The sequence below is a fragment of the Nipponia nippon genome, unplaced genomic scaffold (assembly GCF_047370975.1).
Source record: "Nipponia nippon isolate SJK-2023a ecotype South Korea unplaced genomic scaffold, ASM4737097v1 scaffold_1, whole genome shotgun sequence".
Lineage (NCBI taxonomy): Eukaryota > Metazoa > Chordata > Aves > Pelecaniformes > Threskiornithidae > Nipponia > Nipponia nippon.
The window spans coordinates 12,711,037-12,732,856 of record NW_028262290.1 but is presented as its reverse complement, the minus strand read 5'-3'; the positions used below and the strand labels follow the sequence as shown (position 1 = coordinate 12,732,856).

General features: G+C 41.4%; 2 protein-coding genes across 10 annotated transcripts; one reads left to right on the top strand and one right to left on the bottom strand.

Annotated features, from left to right (window-relative positions):
• Nucleotides 1-138: 138 nt before the first annotated feature.
• On the bottom strand, nt 139-17,476 carry TATDN1 (TatD DNase domain containing 1). Of its 9 annotated transcripts, XM_087746344.1 has the most exons (13): nt 17,347-17,364; nt 16,187-16,252; nt 15,513-15,562; nt 14,965-15,148; nt 13,490-13,553; nt 12,127-12,270; nt 11,988-12,030; nt 7,050-7,135; nt 6,885-6,925; nt 5,419-5,495; nt 4,653-4,723; nt 3,595-3,721; nt 139-775 (listed from the first exon to the last, which is right to left on the bottom strand). In XM_087746344.1, the coding sequence occupies exons 4-13, from the start codon at nt 15,019-15,021 to the stop codon at nt 673-675; spliced, it is 813 nt and encodes a 270-aa protein (XP_087602470.1). In that variant the 5' UTR covers nt 15,022-15,148; nt 15,513-15,562; nt 16,187-16,252; nt 17,347-17,364; the 3' UTR covers nt 139-672. The 9 variants fall into 9 exon arrangements, with proteins under 9 accessions (XP_087602470.1, XP_087602427.1, XP_087602419.1 ...); XM_087746301.1 differs by lacking the exon at nt 14,965-15,148 and having other exon boundaries at nt 17,347-17,476; XM_087746293.1 differs by lacking the exon at nt 14,965-15,148 and having other exon boundaries at nt 16,911-17,370.
• NDUFB9 (NADH:ubiquinone oxidoreductase subunit B9) lies at nt 17,399-21,330 on the top strand. The gene is made up of 4 exons (XM_009471065.2): nt 17,399-17,557; nt 17,940-18,132; nt 20,101-20,214; nt 21,080-21,330. Exons 1-4 carry the CDS (start codon nt 17,472-17,474, stop codon nt 21,209-21,211), a joined length of 525 nt encoding a protein of 174 aa, XP_009469340.1. The 5' UTR covers nt 17,399-17,471; the 3' UTR covers nt 21,212-21,330.
• Nucleotides 21,331-21,820: the final 490 nt, after the last annotated feature.

The following is a 21,820-nucleotide window of genomic DNA, read 5'->3' as shown; positions in this document are numbered from 1 at the left end:
AAAACACTCTTTAATTGATGTAGTGATAATGCTGTGCCAAAGACTGTATACCAGTAACCCCTGATCAGTGAGGTCTGGATGCAAATGAAAAATACCGGTGAAAACAGACTGTTCAGCAAGTCAAATCAGAAATGAAAAGCCTGAACCAAAGCAGCTTTTCTTACAAATTCAGTATTAGCAAAGCTTTATTGCTCAAAGCTAGTGAGTTGTGTTTTAAAAAAATAAATAAAAATTTAGGTTGGTAGACTTAACGTTACAGCATTTGCGTATTTGGAACAAAAGATGAAACTGCTAAGCTTTCTAGTGAAGTAGAAAAGCATGCCATTGATGTGTTAAACGCTTCGGAATTACCAGTAGTAGCTTGAAGGGCTCTACAGTGAACTCAGCAGCCCGGTATTCATCTCATAATGCATACAGGTACTAACAAGAGTTGCTAGCTTGGGCTAGCCTTGATATTGATCCTGAATCTCGATGAAAGGGAAATAGGGCTGAGAAACTGCACAAATGCAGACCACCTTTTCAAAAGCAGCTTTAATCTTGCACCATTGGGAAAAAAAAAAAAAAACCACTACATATTGGCTTCCATTGATAAGAACTTGCAGATATGATAATTTTTATGTTCTGGCAATGTATTTGCTAAAGTTATGCTGAATAAATTTAAGAAAAACAACTTTACATATTTGGAAAGAAGACTTTAATAGTGTTGTTATATAGAGTATTGGCCAGCTCAAGTGGGTCATCTTCTCTTACTGCCGCCATTATTTCCAGTACTTGACTAAAAAAGAAAGATTGGTATTAGAAGACTCTGAAACTCAGCACTGAATATACTTCAGACTGCCACATGTTTATGTACGAGTTACTGAGATTAACCTGGAATAAAAACATGCTGAGAGCAGCAGGGCAAGGTGTGCAGATATGCAAATAGCTTCACTTTTAAGTCACTAACTGCCATTCCCTTCACACTGAACACTGGTTGCTCACTGGTACAGAATCATCTTTGGTTTTTTGACTTTTGTTTGGAGGTAATTAAACAGCTTTCTGTTTCAAAGAAAGTGTCATTTTGTGGGTGTCTTTATCAATAGTCTTCATTTTTCAGACTGAAATTCATTAGCCTTTCAAGGCTAAAGCTGCACTATGAATAAACTGGTCTATGGCAAAGCTTAAGTTCCAGATACAGCCTTATCCAAGAGTACAGCTGCCAAAGTAACTTTCATTTTTTCTTGTAGTAGAAATAAAAACAACTTCACAGTGAAGAGTAAGAACCTCAAGCTTGGTGGTAGGGTTTGGTGGTTTTGGTTTTTGGATCTTGCCTCTTATGCAATAGCTAAACTTCTTTTTGAGGAAGACAGAGTAGACAAAGTTGCTCTTAACAATTACTGGAATGCAAATATTTTCATTTTTCATTTCATGGCCACTCCTGTGCTTTGCAGCCAAATGGCTTCTTGATTTAAGGGGATGCTCGAGATGGGGTGGGATCAGGCCTACAGAGAAACGACTAACAAATACCACAGAATTTCACCCTTGAAAAGTCTTGTTAGGGCTTACGTAGCTATCCCCGCTTGGATGCAGTAGGATGCTACATTACTGTAACACTATGAAATCGCTGAAGGAGAGAAAAAAAAAAAAAGCCTCTTGTGGCTAAAACTTCAAAAAAAAATAGCTTTCAAGGGGAGTAGTGCAGTTCTAAAAATATATATAAAGTGGAAATATCACCATCAAAATTGAAAGGTGTCCAGCACCACCAAAAAAAGACAAGTGGAAAATTCCTCCTACCAACTGAGCTATATTAAACAGTACATATACCCTGAACATTAAATATACTTTGTGGCCCGAGGCTAACTTTCCCCTCACACCAGATCTTGCTACTTGAGAAGTCACAAAACACCAGTTCTCAGTTACCATACTTCATTTTTCGTAAGGTTTAAGAGGTTCTCAGGTTACTAATCTACAATTAGTACAGGTTATAATTAATGTTAAAGGGACAGTAATTTTGAAGTAAGGTTGAACTAAACAAGATTTTGTTTTATAAAAGAAAGCAAAAGCCAAAATATAGCATTTGTGTACTGCTCTGGGATGGACTCCCTGCATTTCCAGTTCGGGGGTTTCTGAAACGCTTTTTCTGTAAGCTACAGCTAAGGCAGCAGATACGTGGGGGTGTTGCTAACACATACAGGCTCTCCGGAACAGCCTCGTTCAGCAACAGTAGAGATCTTCACTTGTGATCAGAGAACTGTTTTCACTTGACCTCTTCCCCTACTCCAAAATCATGGACTGACCCTAGAAAGTGTTTAAAGTACTGAAGAAGCCCTTCCATGCTTATGTGTGTGCTTTATCTTTAAAACACATATAAAATCAATTTCAAAGAGTATTACAAATCAACATAATTGCATAAAATATATCTGAACACTAGGAGACGTCACCATGTAAGCTTAAACTATGCTTTTAGCGTGACCAGCAGGCTCTCTCAAGAGTTTCTTCAGGTCTCCCAAAAAAACAGCAGAATTCGCTTCAGTTCTCAAACAAACTCTTGTTCGGACACCTTGCTGAACACCTGAATTCTTTAGTACTACCCTGAGCATTATTTCAAAAGTTAGTTCCAAACAGGTCACTTACACAGCTTTTCACAGAAATACATGCAGACTTCACAGCAAAAAAAAAAAAAATCCCAACTTCTGATGAAGTAAATGGGCTTTGCACCTGGGTAGGTACAGCTGTGAGCTTCATCTGCTGAAAATTCATTCACATTCTACAGTGCAAGAAGAAACCTTCCTGAATTCCTTTTTCTTTTCAGGCAGGGAGTTGATAACGAGATGATTCAGAAGAATGGCATAACTCACCCACCAGATTTCAGTAACAGTTGGGAAAATTAAGGCATTTCATCTATCAGTGCTATTGAATGGAGATGAGAACTAAACACCTTCACTAGAACAATGATACATTTCCCTGCTTTTCAAACCTCTGTGAGGAAGCGCGTGAAAAGGTGGCAGAAAGCCATTTCTGTACTTTCTAACTCTGTCCGTAAGCCCCTGGAGTTTTCTTCTGCTGTTCTCTATGTTGGCTGCTGTTCTTCATATCTAAACTTCATAGGATCACAGTGTTCTATGAAACTTAATTTTTTGTCTTAGGCACAGTAGCAGAACGAAGCAATGACCCTAACCAAATTCACGTCGTGGCAGTTCACGTCGCAGGCACTGTGATACGAACACAGGCGCCGGCCCCACTCAGTGCCTCGGTACTGCCCGCTCTGGGAGCACTGCACAGCTCCAGGGCTGCAGCAGCTTTAACAATCACTGCAACAACAACGGAGTGAAATTTATTCAGTTCAGGTTACTTTACGGGGTTTAACCCCTTCTTCTATCAAGTGAAAAGATAAAAACAGTACTGGTATCACTTTCAGGGAGCTTTTTACATCCAGAGTTGCTCAAATGGGAAAATTAAGACTTAAAATTTTTTCCACAGCCTATGAACTTGGCCTTGCACAAGTTTCAATAAACTTAGAATTCATTTTTATATACATTTCCAGTGAACTGATCTTTTTTTTTTTTCCCCGTGAGATTTGAAATATTTAAAATACTACTACAGTAGTACACTTACATTATATGGCAGGGTTCATTTCTGTCCTTCAAGCAGTGCCCTATTTCCCATTTCTTTTTTGTAGGAAATGTAGTTTTAATGTATTTTGATCCAGCATGAGTATTTTTCACTCCACACCAAGGCGCATCTAATTTCATTTGGAAAAAAAAAAAAAAAAATTAAGAGTATGCAATCGTTTCAGAGTAGCATGAGATAGTTCAATCAGCTACTTCCACAGACAAAAGTCCTTGCAATCTCTTTCTAGCAGTGACTTCCAATTCAAAATGGAATTTAAGAGATCTGTGCAATTTAACATCTTCACAATCTTTGAATTTTTATACTGTTACCTTCAAGATTTTACATTTTAAAGAATCAGCAATAACAGTACATACCACTTATTTCCTCCAACATGATAAAGATAGCTAGATACACTGCATGTATTCCACAGAAACCTCCTGTATACTTTAACAGGTCTGTACTTCATGCGTATAAATTTAAGGATTTAGGCAGTTTGTGGTTTTCCTTTCTCAGATTCAGAAATTAAAATAAATACTGTATTTATAACTGCCAGTTATTGATAATTGAAATGAACATGCAAAAAAAAAAAAAAGGCACCCCTAGTCAGTCAATTAAAACCACTGCTCATTAGGCCAAGAGGGGAATTCAAGCGTTCTTCCACCTTATTCCATTTAAAGAGCTGTTGTTTCCAAATGCTGTTACTGCTACCAGTGGCAAGATCATAGCCATTGCCCTGTGTTGGGCACATCTCCAGCAAGCTAGAATTTAAAAGATCTTCAAGCAGGATTCTGGTACCTAGGCACATTTAAAAATCTGGGCTTGTCAGTTTGTCCTTTTCCTCTTCCCCTGCAATGTCAGGAACTGACATGGCAGCTTATTCCTTCCAGCAGAAGGCTGAAAAGGAATATTTCTGGAGCCTGTGAACTGCTTTCCAGAGTGGAGAAACAGCCAGTCCTTTTTCTACTCCGAACTCCTTGATTCTGCCTTATCATTGCTGTACAAACGTATCTTGTTGCCTCATAGTGTTTAAGTCACAAAGTGACCAAGATATAAAATCTTACCAGTCTCTATCATTAATCGTTCACTAGGAATTGATTTCAGTGTTTCCAAGTTGGCTTCTGTTTTCAATGAACTAGGAAATCAGAGTTTGGTTAAAAAAAAAAAAACAAAAACAAACGTGTAATAGTAATTACTTTGCCTGTTGAAACATTTTGCAGCAAAGGCAGCTTCCTAAATAATTTTGTTAGTGAATAAAATTTGCTTCATTTTTAAAAGTGCTGCCTGTGAATTCAAACTTTGCAGAAAACAGCTAATTTGGAGAGTTACTCACTGAAGCCGTCTCAGCTCGGTAAGCATGCAGAACCCCTGCCTGCACTGCCCACGCTTGCCCAGCCTCAGCAACCCATGCAACTTCGAAAGTGGTGCTGGCTGGCTTTTGGCCAGATGACTGCTGAGAATTCAGACTGCGTAACCAGCAGATAAAGCTGCTCAGGTTACATTTGCATCCTGCATGTGACATGGCAGCTTAAAATTATGCTATTTTTTTAAATGCTTCTCAGAAGGACTGCTTCCATGTTCAACAGCCTTATTTATTTACAAACAGGGATTGACCTGAGGGTAGCAGAATGGACCTAAGACTAGATCACCTCGCTGAGCTGTGAGTTAAGAACTTTTTATGGCTAACAGACTAATGAGTGCAATTCTAAATTTGTCAGATGATTAAGAGTCTAGTGAGCTTTGAAAACTTGACCTCATTGTTTAAAAGAAAGCAATGAGTTCACTACAGCTGACGTTTTAAAATAGCTTTATTTCTTGTAAAGAACTTACCAGCCATTTATTCCAATATAAAGATCCAAATCCACTATAGCTGCTGCCTCTTCCTTTGTGCCATCAAAAGAATGTACCTAGAACATATATATAGATGCACACATATATACAAATATAGGTACTTCATTTAAAACTCCAATCGCTTAGAAGTACGGATTAGTTTTTATTTGTGTAATAAATACCGTTGCTAGTATGCATTACACTTCAATACAAACATAAAGATGGGACATGGCTCAGTTGATTCTGAATTTGGGCAAAGTTCAGGCTGAAGTCGCTTCCATACTGCAATAAAAGTGCTTACCACGTTTTATGAGTGATAAATATGTGTAGAAAAGGCCTATCCAGTGATAGGACTTTTGGCCCAGGAACTTCCTGTAGCTGACAGCTGCGAGACCATGCACAGGAATGAATTCTGTCCACACGGAATTTTTACATTCTTTCCTCAGTATTCCCTACAGGGGACATATGTCAGGGACACGGTAAGAGCAGTGTGATGTTCTCCACCGATTTTAGTCCACGGGAACTAGAGAGACAGTCTCTTTGGGCATCCCAGGGACTAAAGAGGCAAGTGGTAGGTCAGAAGGTGCAAACAGCGTAATGCAGCTGGGAACCACAGCTCCTCTGCCTGAGCGGAGGAAAGACGCCGTCTGCTTCCCCAGGCTGCGAGGGGGACAGTCAGCTGCAGAGGGTGCCTGCTTGTTGTTTCTCTCCTAGTTACCCGTTTGGCAGAAAAGAGAAAGGAAGGAAGGAGGGACTGCGCAGTATTACGTAAGAGCACAACATGCAAAGTACTGAGCTAGGGGAAGGTTTCTGCAGTAATGAAGGGGAAACCTGGGGACTGAGAAGTTATTGTACGAGGTGTGGTTTGATGTTAGTAAGACAGAATAATCCAAGCATTTATAACTTTTGGAAAACCCTGCCATAATGGAAACCTGAAAGAGTGTTGCTGGACTTTCTTAATCATTTCATCCAAAGTTTTTCCTGTTATGCTTTCGAATTGAAATACACGATCTGAATATCTAAAGACATAAAGCAATCAAAAGTTACATCTGGATCTAATTTGAAAACGATGTCTAACGTCAGAAACAAATGTTTGAGGTTACGGCTTCCACTGGGAACATGCATCTAAATTATCTGTGGTCTGAATGCACTGCAGTTACAGGCACTGAAGAACTGGGAAAAGGCCAATGTCAATTATAAGGTGCTTAAACTGTCCTCCTGACAGGCCAAGAAAAACTGCTCATGTCAGCTGCAGAGCTTTTTCTCAGCCTATCTTCTTACCTTGCAAAAAAACTGTTGAATAAGCAACGAAAATAAAAATACTAGAAGGGACTGGAAACACTTATTAATTAATAATAACTTAAATCGTGTAACAGATTCCATGACAAACAACAAGTTGCACATTAAGCAACAATATCCACACACATGCATGTAAAAATGAATGATACACTGAAGTCCATACTTACCACCCCTCCTACAAATCTATCTCTGTTTCTTCTCATTATGTCTATGAAATGAAATAAATAAAAATGTAAGACAGCTTTATAACAGAGAAAGGTGAAAGATTCAGGTTTCCAGATTTTTCATACTCAGACTTTGCTCTGAGTATGAAATTCTCAAACAAAACCCACCTAAAAATTCGGTGTGCGAGTTTCTACAGTGGAGAAACATGGGCAGTTGTGTCTGTTCTGACAGGTCAAATTGTTTTTCAAAATACCTGTAAAATAAAAATGACTTTTAAACAGAAACTCGGTGTAAGAGCAAATAAAGACAGTAGAAGAGTTTTTTCCAGTGCTTGTACGTTTTAGTCCTCCCAAACTAAAGACAGAATTAATGGATTTGCCATGCAAAAGCACTTATTTGTGGAAAGATTTAAAAGGAACTCTTTCCCATGGTATATTCATATAGTAGTGATCTATGCTGGAAGACAAGTAAGAAGTGGCCAAGAGCATCAACACTGAAGAATGCACGCATACATACACTAAGCATGTACTCTCGTGTAGTGTGGGTGTTGGAGTTTGTTTTTATTTATTTGTTTTTAATGAAAGAGGAACTGACTGTTCTCTCCACAAAGTTTTGAAATGTCAGGAAGGGAGAGCGTGGATCACTCAGAAACCGCTATTTCAAGAAGCACTTGTAAATGCGGTGAGAGCGAGCGAGAGAGCACTATGCAGGTTTCTATAGCCTCAAATGGCCAAAACTGCATCAGAGCTGGCTGGCCTGTGAAGCAACAATCCAGACTTTTTGTTTGCTGTTCCATGAAGGTCAGACTTTCCTCTCTTGGGGTGGAGCAAGTACCAATACCAGGCATCTTACTTCTTACATCTACTACTTACAATAGGCCCCATTCTGCCTATTGTCTTCACTCTGTTTTCCCTCCTTTCCTTTGTGTGCTTGCATCCTTTCTTTTTCACTCCTTTTTATCCCTCTCCTACCTTCTACTCCTAGTATTCCCTTTCAAGGGGCGGTGACAGCGAGGCAGCCATCCTATGAAGAGACATCAAAACATACGCAGAGGGAAGGTAACTAGGTAGCCAGTTTCCCCAGTGCAGTTTCCAAAGGAAACTAATTAGCACTGAACTAACTCATCACTTGTCATTTGCGGCTAGTTCTGATCCCAGAGCATCATCATTTACCATTTCTGTCTGCCACACTACACCCAGGCATGCAAATTACCAATGCTCAGGAAACACGGCAGAGGAACTTAATGCGTGGCAGAGGGCCAACAGTGCATAGGTGTCTCAGTATCCACACGTAATTTGTAAAATGACATTATTTGGACAAGGCAAGGACAACATTGCCTGTCCCAACAGGCTGGGGCTGTATGCACATATTGGATTTCTTTAGGTGTTGCTGTTAAAAGCAGACCAAGGCACTGGGGCATTCCCATTGTCAGACACCAGAAACATTTCAAAGGCAAACTCAAGTGTCCACATACTGCTGTGTATGATTCACATACCAACCAGGAGAAAGTGGCAGCAAACCATTAGTTTGATTTACATTTTCCTAAAAAATAGACAATGCAACCGGTCATTTCGGTTTGTGCAATTTTCACTATTTTCTGTATGTTACAGGCTGACATGTCTCTGATAGAAGTCACCTTCCCTGTTTATCAGTGCAGATCTTTGAGATAAAACAGGTGGAACAGAAATTGGTTGCAACGTTAAAAACTGACATGAAAATTCAGGAGAATAAATTACACCTACTTTGAATCTTCATTGTAGTCTAGATACTGTGCTTAGTTTAGCTTCTTTGACTAAATATAAATTTAATTGCAACTCATGATTGCTCTTGTGGTTAATCAGCTACAATTGCTTGATAATTAGTGTTGGTTTTTTTTTTTTTTTAACAGAAGACTTGTTTCATAAAGAAAATGAGGTTTTAGACACTGAGCTGCAAATAAGCCCCCTAAGTAACCTACTGCCAATTTTAATCTAATTTTGAGCAGGGCAGTGGTCTTGAAAGTACAAAGTTTAGTGCCCCTACAAATGGCAACGCAACTCAAACTTCTTCCATTCCTGGCAACAATGAAGACCAATACATACTGCTACTTGCTCTGTCAAAGAGAAAGGGCAGGTGAATGGGGAAGTTGGAGAGAAAAAACAAAAAAAACAAAAAAACAAAAGGAAAGAGAAACCCTGGAAAAGCATGAAGAAACCAGGTGATCAGAATGGTAACAAAGTCAGACAGTAGGAAACTAAACCTTAGTAGTTCCAGTGCTGAAGGAACAAGCTTTTTCTTTGGCTGAGCAGACTGTCATTCAATGTAGGCTGGTTCTATGTTGCTTCTCAGTAAGGAAGTTTGAAAATATTTCTGCGTGATTGGCTGCAGGCTTAGTTTTGACTGTAAAGTTCAAATACTGTGGTATTTTCAGGTTTGGGATCAAGACACTAAAGGACCTGAAGCAAACTCGCCTTGCTGAAGTAGAATATCCCCAGACAAACAATTCTGGATCCATGTATGAATAATAGTGCATGTGATTTTGTTCATCCTCTCCAATTTGATTAAACCTCCTGTTTCCATGTCGCTAAGCCCCACAAACCACTCCCAGTAGCAGAGAAGTGAAACTTCTATATACTTATCGGTCCATTTATAATGCGACCTTCACCACAATATGAACGCAGTACCTTCATCTAACTACCATTCAAATCACCATTTTCTCTTGGAAAAGTTATGAGAATGGAGAAAAATTCTGACCAAAAAAAAAGGTTCTTAGGGCTGCTTCAACAAAGGAATTTCATCTTTATTAGGTTCTCATCTTTATTAGCTTTTCAATCCAAGAATAAAAAAAAGTGTTCCTTTTTTTTACAGGTGAAAATTATCCAGACGAAAGCACAGCGTAACTAACTAGAAAATAATGATTAAACATTAAACAGAACAGAGGTCATGCTCAGATACTACCCAGTGGAAAGCTACCATACTTCTACAGGGTAACTCTGCAGCTGCTTGCTAGCTATTCCAGCGACTGCTACCACACCTGAACTACGGATCAGCTGAAAACCTGTGACCCGCCTCTGTGCATTTCACATTTTACCTTCCTTTTTTTTCTTTTATTTATAATGCATACAGTGGATCTTAACTTGAAGAACGCACCATCCAGTCTGCTAAAGGGCATGAAAGCCAGACTGTATCCAGCTCCATAGCATTCAGTTAGAAATGAAAACAACCCCAAACTCTGACCTTATTTTCACAAACGTGGAGGATGAAGAGCAGGGAAAGCTGTCCATTTAGAAAATACAGAATTTACAAACACAGTGTTTGCAGGCATCTGTCCTTGAGGCTTTCAATGTTTCTTCAGGAAGGACATGGACCTGTTGGAGGGGGTCCAGAGGAGGGCCACAAAAATGATCAGAGGGATGGAACACCTCTGCTACGAGGAAAGGCTGAGAGAGCTGGGGTTGTTCAGCCTGGAGAAGAGAAGGCTGCAGGGGGACCTTATTACAGCCTTTCAATACTTAAAGGGGGCTTGTAAGAAAGATGGGGACAGACTTTTTAGCAGGGCCAATGGCGATAGGACAAGGGGTAATGGTTTTAAACTAAAAAAGGGTAGATTTAGAATAGATATAAGGAAGAAATTTTTTACAATGAGGGTGGCGAAAGACACAGGTTGCCCAGAGAGGTGGTAGATGTCCTATCCCTGGAAACAGTCAAGGTCAGGCTGGATGGGGCTCTGAGCAATCTGATTGAGTTGAAGATGTCCCTGCTTGCTGCAGGGGGGTTGGACGAGATGACCTTTAAAGGTCCCTTCCATCCCAAAGCATTCTATGATTCTTCACTCCCTCATATTTCTTGCTTTCTGTTTCTTCCCCTCAATCACATCCTTCCAACCACAATTTCCAGCAAGGGCTCTCAATAGATCTCTTAGAAACTAGATTTATGTATTTCATATGATTTACTGAAATAGCTCAGATAAAGACTTTCTGTCATTATCAACCTTAATTAGAAAGGACTCACCTACCACTTTAAAAGTGATTTCTGTTCCACCCTGTCACCTCCTTCCTCACAACCCAATTTCAGTGCACTTGATTAGAAATTTTTCACTACAGGTCTTCAGCTGCAGTCCATCAGATAAGAAAAATGAGACTTTTTTTTTCCTTCCAATAACATCAAGGCAGTAAGGATCTTAAAATACGATACTCCAGCAGTGTTTTAGTTTGCCACAGAAAAGAAACAGCTTATGCTCCACAGTATGCTTTGCTGAACTTTGTGTACACTGAATTCTACCAGGAAAAAAAGTTCTGTCCACTTTGCTGAATATTTTACTGCACGACTGTAGCATTATGAAGAAACCTCTACCTACTGCTAACATGTGGCAATTAGAAAAAACACAACTAACCACTGCCCCCCAGTGACTAATTTACTCAGAACACCCCCAGTGATTAATCTACTCAGAAGAGTAATATGCAATTCATGAATCCACTCATCGTATTTGAATTTATCACTTGTATTTTTCAGTCAGTTCCCTCTGCAGACAGAAGTTCTCACTACAAGAATGCAAGCTGACTTTAGGGGCTGTGCTAGCTTCTTTCCATTCAGTATCTATACTGCAGATATTACTTCAAAACACAGATCTCTCTGGCTCCCAACATCACCTTTTTATCAGCTCTCAATTTTATCTGCTCCCAGCTAACACCTCCCTTAAAAGCTCATTTTTTTTCCTCACTGCTGATTCATCCCTTTTGACAGTTCCGTTCCCTTCCCCACGCCTTTCACTCAACCTAATTCTTCTTTCACACACTACAGTTATGTTATTCTTCCCATGAGCCTCTAAGAGTTCTTGAGTATTAGCAAGAATGAACATCTGTCACACCCAGAAACCCCCAAAATCTGATCAATTTTACAGAAAAAGACACGCTAAGTCAACACCAGGCAGGTAGCAAAATTTAGCACACAGCACTACTTGAATGTAGGCATCTTTCTTTAAAGTCCCATTTCTGCCAAAAAACCCTAGATCCAGCCCTGCAGATTGCAGGCCTACACCTGACAAAACGTTACCGTGTAGGACACAAGACAGAAAACACTCCTGTGAATTGCTACAAATCAATTCATAGTCATCAAAAGTTTCTTACTTGAGTTGGATGTCCTTTGGGCAAAATTCTAATCTATCAAAATCTGCAAATAGAAAGAACAAAAACCCACTTAGTGTTTTAGGATTTTTTTAATGTATGTCTAGAAAAAAAAATAGTGAAGTACTAAGATAACACTTACCTAAGCCACATTCTCCAACTGCTATTACCTTTGTCTTATTTTTTTCAATCAGATTTTTTAATTCAGATAAATACTGTTCAGGGCTACTCTGCTCAAATTCTCCACAGCGGGTAGGATGACAGCCAACTGTACTGTAAAACATGTCTAATGCAAGATAATATTAGAAGGTTTTAAGAAAAAAGAAAAAAAAAAGGAAATTTATATAAGGTATAGACAGTACCTGTATCTGCACTTTTTTATTGCTCATAATTTTAAAAGAAAACTCCCTTTGAACAACCTTATCTAGGTGGTAATTTTATTGCACTGATATTTTCTGCTTTAAAAATGTTAGACAGTATCTCTAGTGGGGGTACGTGTGTGTGTTTCTTTTTACTACACATTATTTCGTATACTCCAAAACTGCAACTCAAAGCTAAATTATTCTGGTGGAGTGGCCCTGAACAAATCATACAATTGTTGAGTTGGACGAGACCTCTTGATATCATCCAGAAATACATCTCATTCAAAATGCATCAGGTTATCCACAGCTGTGAGATTTGTAGACAGCATGCGATTTCCCTCGCGTGCCTCTGCATTAGCCATTACAGAATTTTGCAAGCAACATCTAGCCTGATTTACCGAAGTACCTAACCTAGACTACCTTAGCGCCAAAACTAATATTTCTGCTAAGTGCCTTTATGAAGAATGTAAAAGCATGGGGGGGGAGGGGTGAGGGGAAGACTATACAGGGCCTGAGCAACTTGATCCAATACTAAAGCTAGTCCTGCTTTGATGGAAGTGGGGAGGTGGATTGGGTTGGACCAGATTACCTCCTCAGGTTCATTCCAACCTAAATTATTCTATGGTTCTGTTCTGTAACTAGTACTTTAACATGTGTTTTAGTTCAAATACATATTTAAGTAATTAGTGGAATGATATTTGCCTTTTCACAGAAAGAAAGGGAAAGCTAGGAGAACCATAAAGAGAAAGATACCTCTCTTGTTCAAGCTGGTCATGATATACTGGCAAGTAAAAAGCAAACAAAACCCCACCAAAACCCATATATTCCACACCATATAAGCATTCCAGCTTATTTCTAGAAGAGAGCCTTGTAATAAAATTTATTCCACAAATTTCCTGTAATTTCTTTTTTTTAATCTAGAAATAGAAATCACAGGAAAGACTGATTCCTTCCAACACCCAGGGATCTAAAGAGCAACATACAGAAACTCATACACAATGCATTCATCCCATTCTGAAACATCATTTCCCATTTTCCTCTGAGATTCTGTAAACACCTCCAGGGGCAGGTCCTTTTGAATTCTTAATTCTGAGAGTGGAGGTTATATTTCTGACTGACAACATAAGTTTAAAGTGAAAATACCATTTGTCTGTGCCAGCTGCAATGCATCTTTACTGTCTTGTAGACTCCCACCTGTAATCAAAAACTTGGAAGAAGAGAAGTACTGTCAGCAAGTATGTTCTTCTTTGAACATCAAACAGAATGTTTAAGAAAACACTCAGATATAAATAAGACTCTAGACAGAGAACGTCAGAAGACAATTACTAATGTATATATGACAAAATTTCATAAATCAGTAACAAACCTCAGGAGCTAGTAAATACACTAGGTATCAAAACCTGATTCTTTATCAAGTATCTTCTATGTGAAGTATTTAAACCATTAAATGAGTAAAATACTTCTATTTGCAGCAATATTAACTTCATTAGACAATGACTCAAGAAACTTTATTTGCATTCAGGAAATGATATTCAGAAACATTCTCCTTGTCTCACAGGTGGAAAAACTAAAAACTCCCAAACACCCAAAACAAGACATGAGTAAGTAAGTAGATAAACCAACAAAGAAGTCTGTATCAGAGTCAGGATTACAAATTTCAGAATTTCTGGCTCCGATCTTTTATTTTTACCTTAAGATCAAAGGTTATCACACCAGAATTGTTGCTTACAGTGTTTTTTGAACCACCGCTTGCAGGATCTTGCACCCTAGGTCCTAATAAATCACAACTACACTGCTTTTAGACAACTCCTATCCCTACGCATGCTACACCAGGCTCGGTCAGCACCAAGTCAGACATTTCTGCAGTATGCTCCATTAGAGATGGACATATCCCAACAGTATCACCGGAAAAATAAGTTAAGCTGAAATTGGCTCAGTGTGCATACAGCACAGGGCAAAACTTCACAAAAAATTACCATAAATCAGCAGCTAGAGGGAAAAATAGAAGTATTTTCAAATAAACAGATTAAGCTTCTAGGCAAGTAGAAACAATCTGGGATGGAATAGACTTCTGACACCATACAGGCCAGTAGCAAGACGGAAAACATAGCTAAGGACACGGAACTCCTGAATTCCATTTCTGAATCTTCTGTGTATCTTGAAAAAGTTATGCAGTGAATCAATTTTTGATGACAAAATAAGAAAACTGCCACTTACTTTCAGAGGGTGGTATGAAGATTAAATAGTACTTATACAGCACATATAAACACAGTAAAAGTGACTATGATTCTGTATTTACTCCAGTGTGGTAACTTCACCATCACTAGAGTTTTTTTTTATCTCTCAGTTTATTTCCCACTTTTTTCAGATGAGAGCCTTTCAGCAAACTTCTGAGATGCCTGTTCCTCTTCTAGAGAAGGGTTTGTTTCTAATCAACCAGCCTTATTAGTGCAGTAGAACAGTCTGTGACAGTATGCGTTGTATTCTATTTTAATTCATATTTTTGTTTTGACAATTTATTCAGTTTAGAGACAGAGATATAGGCAGGCTGGAGTATTGTAACTAAAGGGGCGCGGTACACTGCTGAAAACACCGATTGCAAGGTAAGAGTTACAAACCTGCTCATAATGATGCTGGTTTTTAATATACATAAACCAGTATTTATTAGCAGACATTCAGATTTCTCAACTGTAAGAATTTATGGGCACTCCCAGCTCTTCTGCTGTTACCAACTTCCTTTACATATAGGAATATCTGAAGCATCTCAATCAGAAGTTTTCAAGCTTTGACATGTAGCAGTAACTGTTGAGGAAGAGAGTCACACAGGACACAAGAAGAAAGGAGTGGTTGCCTATAATACAACTAACATGGAAAATTACGTACCAGTTGATTGCAGTAGGAGAACATCTTTCTGTTGAAATTGTACAAAAGAACTTCTACATACACATCACATATGATACCACTGAACTTAAATAATCAGCATCTAATGTGTGCAAATGAAAGACAACACGCTGCACAGAACACTTTTGCTTTATGCTACTGAAGAAAGTTACTGCATTTTCCATTGCAAGTTCCAGAAACATTTGTTTTAATAGGGAAGCACTAAAAAACCAAAGTATTAGAAAGCAGTTTAAAATATTAAACAAATTTTATTATAAGAAAATACCTTTTTAACGCCAACTTTGACTGCTCTCTCTACCACATCCAAAAAGTCATCTGCAAAAGTTCATAAAAATGTCATAAATTGACCTTAAGGTTTTACAGCATAATTTAACTACTTTTCAACTAAAAATCACTTTCATGCAGTCAAAACGCCTATCATGAACAACCTTTAAACCACACTTGACTAATCTTTAGAAGACAATAACAAAATGCAATAACTGAAGATCCAATTTAAATCCAAGAAGTCAATGGAAGTTTTTCCACATACTTTAGGAGAATCTCTGGTCTTACATCTATATCTAAAGGCCGTGAGAGCAGAAAAAGCATCCATTACAATCAGTAGCTATGATTCAGCAACGCAGTACTTTGATAGCTTATTGTTCATAATTCTCAGATCAGTTTTTCCATGCAATCCTAATACAAATAGATCAGCAATTGTCCGTTTTGCTCTAGAAGCAGAGTTACCTGTATGACAGCTTAACGGCAATTAAGAGAATGTATTTTGCATAGAACATCTAACTTATTTTGTCACGCTTTCTTCTTCAAGCCCTAGTAAATAATAAGCATCCAGTTTCTGAGAAGAAAAAAAGAAACTCTAACCTCACGTTTTGACAGGCAAGAGGTTTCTATTTTAACAAGAGGGATCCTGTCTTTCAGCGGATACAAAGAAACACTTACCTTGATGTTTCTGTGTTCCCCTGTAGATTCCTCTGAACATAGGATCTGTCAGGTTAATACCAATATCTATGAAAAATCAAATATAGAAATTAGATGTTATAGTCGCTCTACATTTCATTCTGAGCATTAGCCAACTAGGGAAGACAATGGAAAGCATATCTTAGTAGCCGCCGACTACCACACTGACAGGTTAAAACACTTATAAAGCTTAAGCGTAAGTTTACTTGCATAACTTGAGAGGTTACTCCTTACTGGAAGTGACAGAAAAATAAAATTTTGGCCTTCTGTGCAGCTGCAGACATGCCCTCATAATCACCAAAGCTAATGCATACATACTATTTATTGCAATTAATTCCACTTTTCACATGAAAATACAAATTTATCCCTGCCCACAAGCAGTAACAGGGAAGGAAATACGCAGCACCTCACACACGACTTTGAGGCGGGTGGAAGCAGCAGCAGGCCGCCTCGGAAGAGCCGCCTGCTCTCCGCGACCAGCAGCACGGACAAGAAGCCCTGCAATGCGGCCCCCGACCTCGCCTCGGCCTTCTCGCCCTGGCTGCCGCGGCCCGCCCGGGGCTGCAGCCCCCCGCAGCGACAGCCGCCCCCCGGCTGCCGCAGCCCGGGCTTCCAGCGGGAAGGGAAGGGTTCCAGGGCGACACCAGGCTGCTCAGCCACACGCAGAACTTCTACCTGAACCGACCTCCTGGAGTTATTTACGTACTTCCTGCAGAACTTCCCAAGAACATTAACATTTCCATCCCAGCCGACTCCACGCAACTGGAAACGACCACGACTAACGCGCCGAGGCGGGAAAGGGGCTGAGGGGCGGCCAGAAAACCCGCGGTTTAGGGACAGCTCCGAGGAGCCCGGCAGCAGCCCCTCAGTGCCCTGATGGCGGAAACGTTCCCAAGCGCTTCTTGTAGGCTCAGGGGCAGCCCGCACCTCGGCCCGCGGGCTCCGAGGGCGACTACAGAAGCAGGTAAGCCCCGGGTGAGGGGCAGACCCTGTCACCAGAGCGGCCCGCGCTCGGCCCCCCGGGGAGCGGGGCGGCGGGGCTCCCCCCGGGCGGCGGCGGTTGTGGTACGGAGGGACCTGGGGCGAGGCGACCGGTGCCGCCGGGGCCGCGGCCCGCCTTCCCCCCTCCGCTCTCCCCTCACCGATGAACTTGGCGCGGCTCATGGCGGCGGCGGCTGGAGCGCGAGCGGCGCGCCTGCGCGCGGCGACGTCCTCCACCTTCCCGTCAGCCCCCGCGCAGCGAAGGTGAGGCGTAGGGCGGCCCGGGATGGCGGCCTACCTGACGCACCAGCAGAAGGTGCTGCGGCTCTATAAGAAATCTCTGCGGCACCTGGAGTCCTGGTGCATCCACCGGTGAGAGGCGGGGGGAGGTGGGCCTGGAGAGCGGGGGGAGGAGGCCCGTTCTTCCCGGGAGCGGGGCCTCTCAGCTCCGCGCTTGGCGGGGGCGGCCTTCCCCGCCGGCCTTCCCCGCTGAGGCGGGCGTCGGGCTTGACTGGGGCTTTGTCCCCTTTCCTTCCCATCCCCCAGTCATGACTGAAGGGGTAAGGAAAAAGTCTCTGGGCCAGTTCTCTGTGCCTTCCCCAAAAAAGGGCGATGTGGGAACAGGAGCTCCCCAGAGCCCCGGCCAAACCCTGTCTTTGCGCAGGAGTCACTGGCGATGTTGCCAAGCCTTGTTTCTCCATGCGATTACTTTTTTGCTGCATCGTACATCGCTGTGCTTAACCTCTGTCTGTAGAGACAAGTACCGCTACTTTGCCTGCCTCCTGAGAGAACGATTTGATAAGAACAAGGATGTGAAGGATATGGTGAAAGCGACAGAGCTGCTGAAGGCCGGCGAGGAGGAGTTCTGGGCAAACCAGCATCCTCAGCCGTACATCTTCCCTGACTCCCCTGGGGGCACTTCCTACGAGAGATATGAGTGCTACAAGGTAAGGTGGCCTGGAAGGTGGTGTATTGCTGTGCTTACCTTACTGTTCTTTTAGTGAATGTAAAGTGACAGCTTTAAGTGGATTTTCATAGGGCTGCAGCTTGCCTCAGCCGTATCATTTCTCTAATAGTTTACTGCTGCTGAACGCCTTGCTGCTTGCATGGGAGAAGCTGTCCTGCTTGTCTGATCCTTGAAAATGGAATTTGCTGGTCCGTCTGAAGACAGCTAGCTTCTTTTTGCTGGGGTGATCATCTGCTCTTTTGCCAAAGGGAAGCTGCTCCGCGATGGGTCAGGCACAGTGAAAGGGTTGGAGCTGAGCTGCGAAAGTAAACAAGGTGGAGGAACCTGTGCTGCCTGTTGTGGTGCCATCTGGTCACAGCCTTGGTTTCTCTCTGGTCTTGTCAGGTGTTGCCTTGGCTGTTGGGGGACTTCTCTTCACTCAGTCCCATTGTTCTTCCAGCATTTTGAGTAGTGGTACAAATTATCATGTCCCTTCATACGCTGTAGTGCCAGATGTGTATTTGTGCGCCGCTGTGTGGTAGGTGGTGTGCCTAAAAATAGAATCAGTATTCGTGGAATCTAAAGCACTTCTAGAGGCTCTTTCTTTTCCCCCTAGATTGTTTAATTTTAAGAGTAAAGAAACAGGTTTCATAGAAAAACACAGGGTTTTTGCTTTCTTGGCATCGGCTCCTAATGCATTGCGAGAAGTTAATACTAACCTAGAGTGCATGCACCCCCTTTCTTCTGAATTTGAAGAAAGCGCGTACACAAGACTAGATCTGATCAGATCTTTGCACACAAGAAGCCATGTGAAAGGAGGAATCTGACATAGATTTATCAGAGGCAGAAAAAAGAACATATGAATGAAAAGGGAAGAGGAGGACTTAAGCTTATGCCAAGGTCGTGGGCCTTAGCAGTAATAGAGAGAATAGCGAGAGAGCATCTGGACAGAAAAAAGGCCAGTTGAGCCTGGTCAAGATTAGTCTTCATATAGAAATATAAAGTGGTTTACATTCTCTTTTCTTTGCCCTGTTTGAGATGCTAAAACTGTCATTTAACAAAATGGCTGTCACAAGGATATGGGTTGTTGGTGTATCAGTGACTGTCCATTGTGGATGCTGCTACAAAACGTAATTTTTAGATCTCAGCCTGTTTGATGGTTTTAATTGTTGTTTGGTGGGTGTGGATTTTTTTTTTTATATTATTATTAGCAGCTCTGCTATTTCTGTTCAGTCAAAGGTATACTCAGTGATAAGAATCACAGCAGGAAACTGGAAGTGTAAATGTCACTGGATGAATGATGGTATTGGAGTGACTTCTTAATTTTCTTTTTTTTAAGAATTGGGTTTTTGGGGGGGGATTGTTTTGTTTTTTTAATCAATGTTCCTGTCTTTAAAATGCTAGCGTTCAGTGATAGGCTGCTGCAGAATTTTAAATTTCACTTTTTTTCTTGACTGGACATCTCAGAGGTCAGACTGTTATCAAGATCTTAAAGGCCACTAATTTCTTCATTAGTTGTAGACAAGTGGAAATGAGCTGTAAGGTTCTGTCTCTGTCAAAGAAAATGAATTAGTAGTTGGAGAAAAGGATCTCTCTAACCCGCTGCCTTTGGGAGAAGGAAAAGAAGAAGTGACATCTTCTCTTCCACCAGATGGAATTATTTTGAGAACTTTAGTGTAAACTGGGATGGCCTGGACTTGTCTTCGGGATGCTGTGATTGAAGCAAGTCACTGTGATGTCTTCCCATGACTTAGGATAATGTGCGAAACAGATCAGAAGTACTGGTCTCTGCCATAAAGCGCCTTGAGACTAACAATAGTCAGGTAGCTCTTAAATGGTGGTTTTCTGTAGTACTTTATTTTCTAGGTTATTTATCCATTTTGATACAGGCTTCAGTGATTGTGTTTAGTTCTTTTGTGTGTGCGTGTAAAAATAATATATATGAAACTTTTAAAAATTGATTTAACAGATTCCGGAATGGTGCTTGGATTACTGGCATCCTTCTGAGAAGGCGATGTATCCTGATTACTTTGCCAAACGAGAGCAATGGAAGAAGCTGCAGCGGGAAAGCTGGGATAAAGAGGTCAGTGCTTGCTCAATGCAAAATAAAGCCTGCACAGGTACCTCGGAGTTACAACTTCTTAAAGGCTGTGAAGGGAGTTTGAAGTTAAAGCTGAACCCGCAACCATGTTTCAGTTAGTGCAGGGCTGTTGTAGCGGCTTTGCTGAAGGAAATCCCAGAGTGGGATGAGAAGAGATTAATGACCAGAGAATTCCTCTGCTGCTGCTGTGAAGCTCTGACGCTTCCCGGTTGTCCCTTTGAAAGTGACTTAGCAGCGTTCATCATTTGGGAACCGAGAATAATTTCTGGCCGACCTAAACTGGGATTTGGTTGGAAAAAGTTGATGTTCTTAGGATAGTTCTTTAATTCAGTTGTAGAGAAATAGTTGGATTGTACGTAGTAGAGCACTCTTATCAGAATTAACAGCGGCAGCCAGCACTTAGGCTGCTTCAAGAAGCATGTATGGAAAACGTCTGAAGGGCTGCTGGGGGCACGCAGAAATAGAGGTCTCCTGCCGACTGGAATGGAGGTTGTTCAGGACTTGTCATTATCTGTCAGCTTTCAAAGCAGCGAGGGAATGCAGTCTGTTTAATGTTGCAATGGTAGACATGAATTATGTGGAAATAAGGACCTTTTAAGTGAAATTTCTCATGTAAATCACATTTTACTCCTAAAAATTCCTTCTTACTTAGGTAATATGAGCCTACAATGATTACTGAGTTTAAGCGCATACTGAGAAACACGGAGCCTGCCTGTCAGCCCAGGGGGTTACTGCTGGTTCTTCCCTGCTGACATGGGGGCCAGTTTCGCTTACCGCCTGGGCGCCGAGTACCGCATTACGGAAGGTGCTTGTACGTACTAAAGCCAGTTTATGTCTTGCCTTCCAGATTAAGCAGTTAGAAGAAGAAACTCCAGCTGATGGTCCAAGAACTGAAGCTTTGCCTCCGGCTCGTAAGGAAGGGCACCTGCCACCACTGTGGTGGCAGTATGTGACAAGACCTCGTGAAACTCCCATGTAGAAGCATTATTTCGCATGAGAATTAAAGCGGTCTGTCTTCTGTAGGCAGTAGACATGTCAGTGACCGCGTGCTACTCTAAGTAATACAAAATCAAGCCAAATAAAGTGAAATAGAAGGCATTTTTCTGACGTACTGTTCTTCTGTAGCGTGCACACGCTTCCAGTTTGTTCAGTGTAGAACAGACGACTGTTAACGCCTACACTAGACACCCGAAATGTCGGAGAACACTGACCAGCCTGTGGAGAAGTCTTACTGGCATACTGGCTCCGGAGCGAGTTTTATAAAGGTGAACATGCATTGCAGCTGTGACAGGAGGAGTTAGAAAACTCAACTCTGAGACTGGAAAAATTGGCCACGTAAAACTCCCGTTCCCAGAGGAAGAATGTGAGGTTAAAGGGGCGGGAGAGGCAGATTTACGGGGGGACTGGATGGAACGGTGAGCAGCTACAGCAAGAGTGACGCCGCGTGGCCAGAGCCTGCCTCCTGCTGTGGAGACGGGGGGGAGGGAAGGAGGGGGATTAATAAACAATTTGTATCAGCCCAGTAGCTTGGAATCCGGTACTAACCACAGGCGAGGTGGTACATGCTGGAGTTTCAAAATGCTGACAG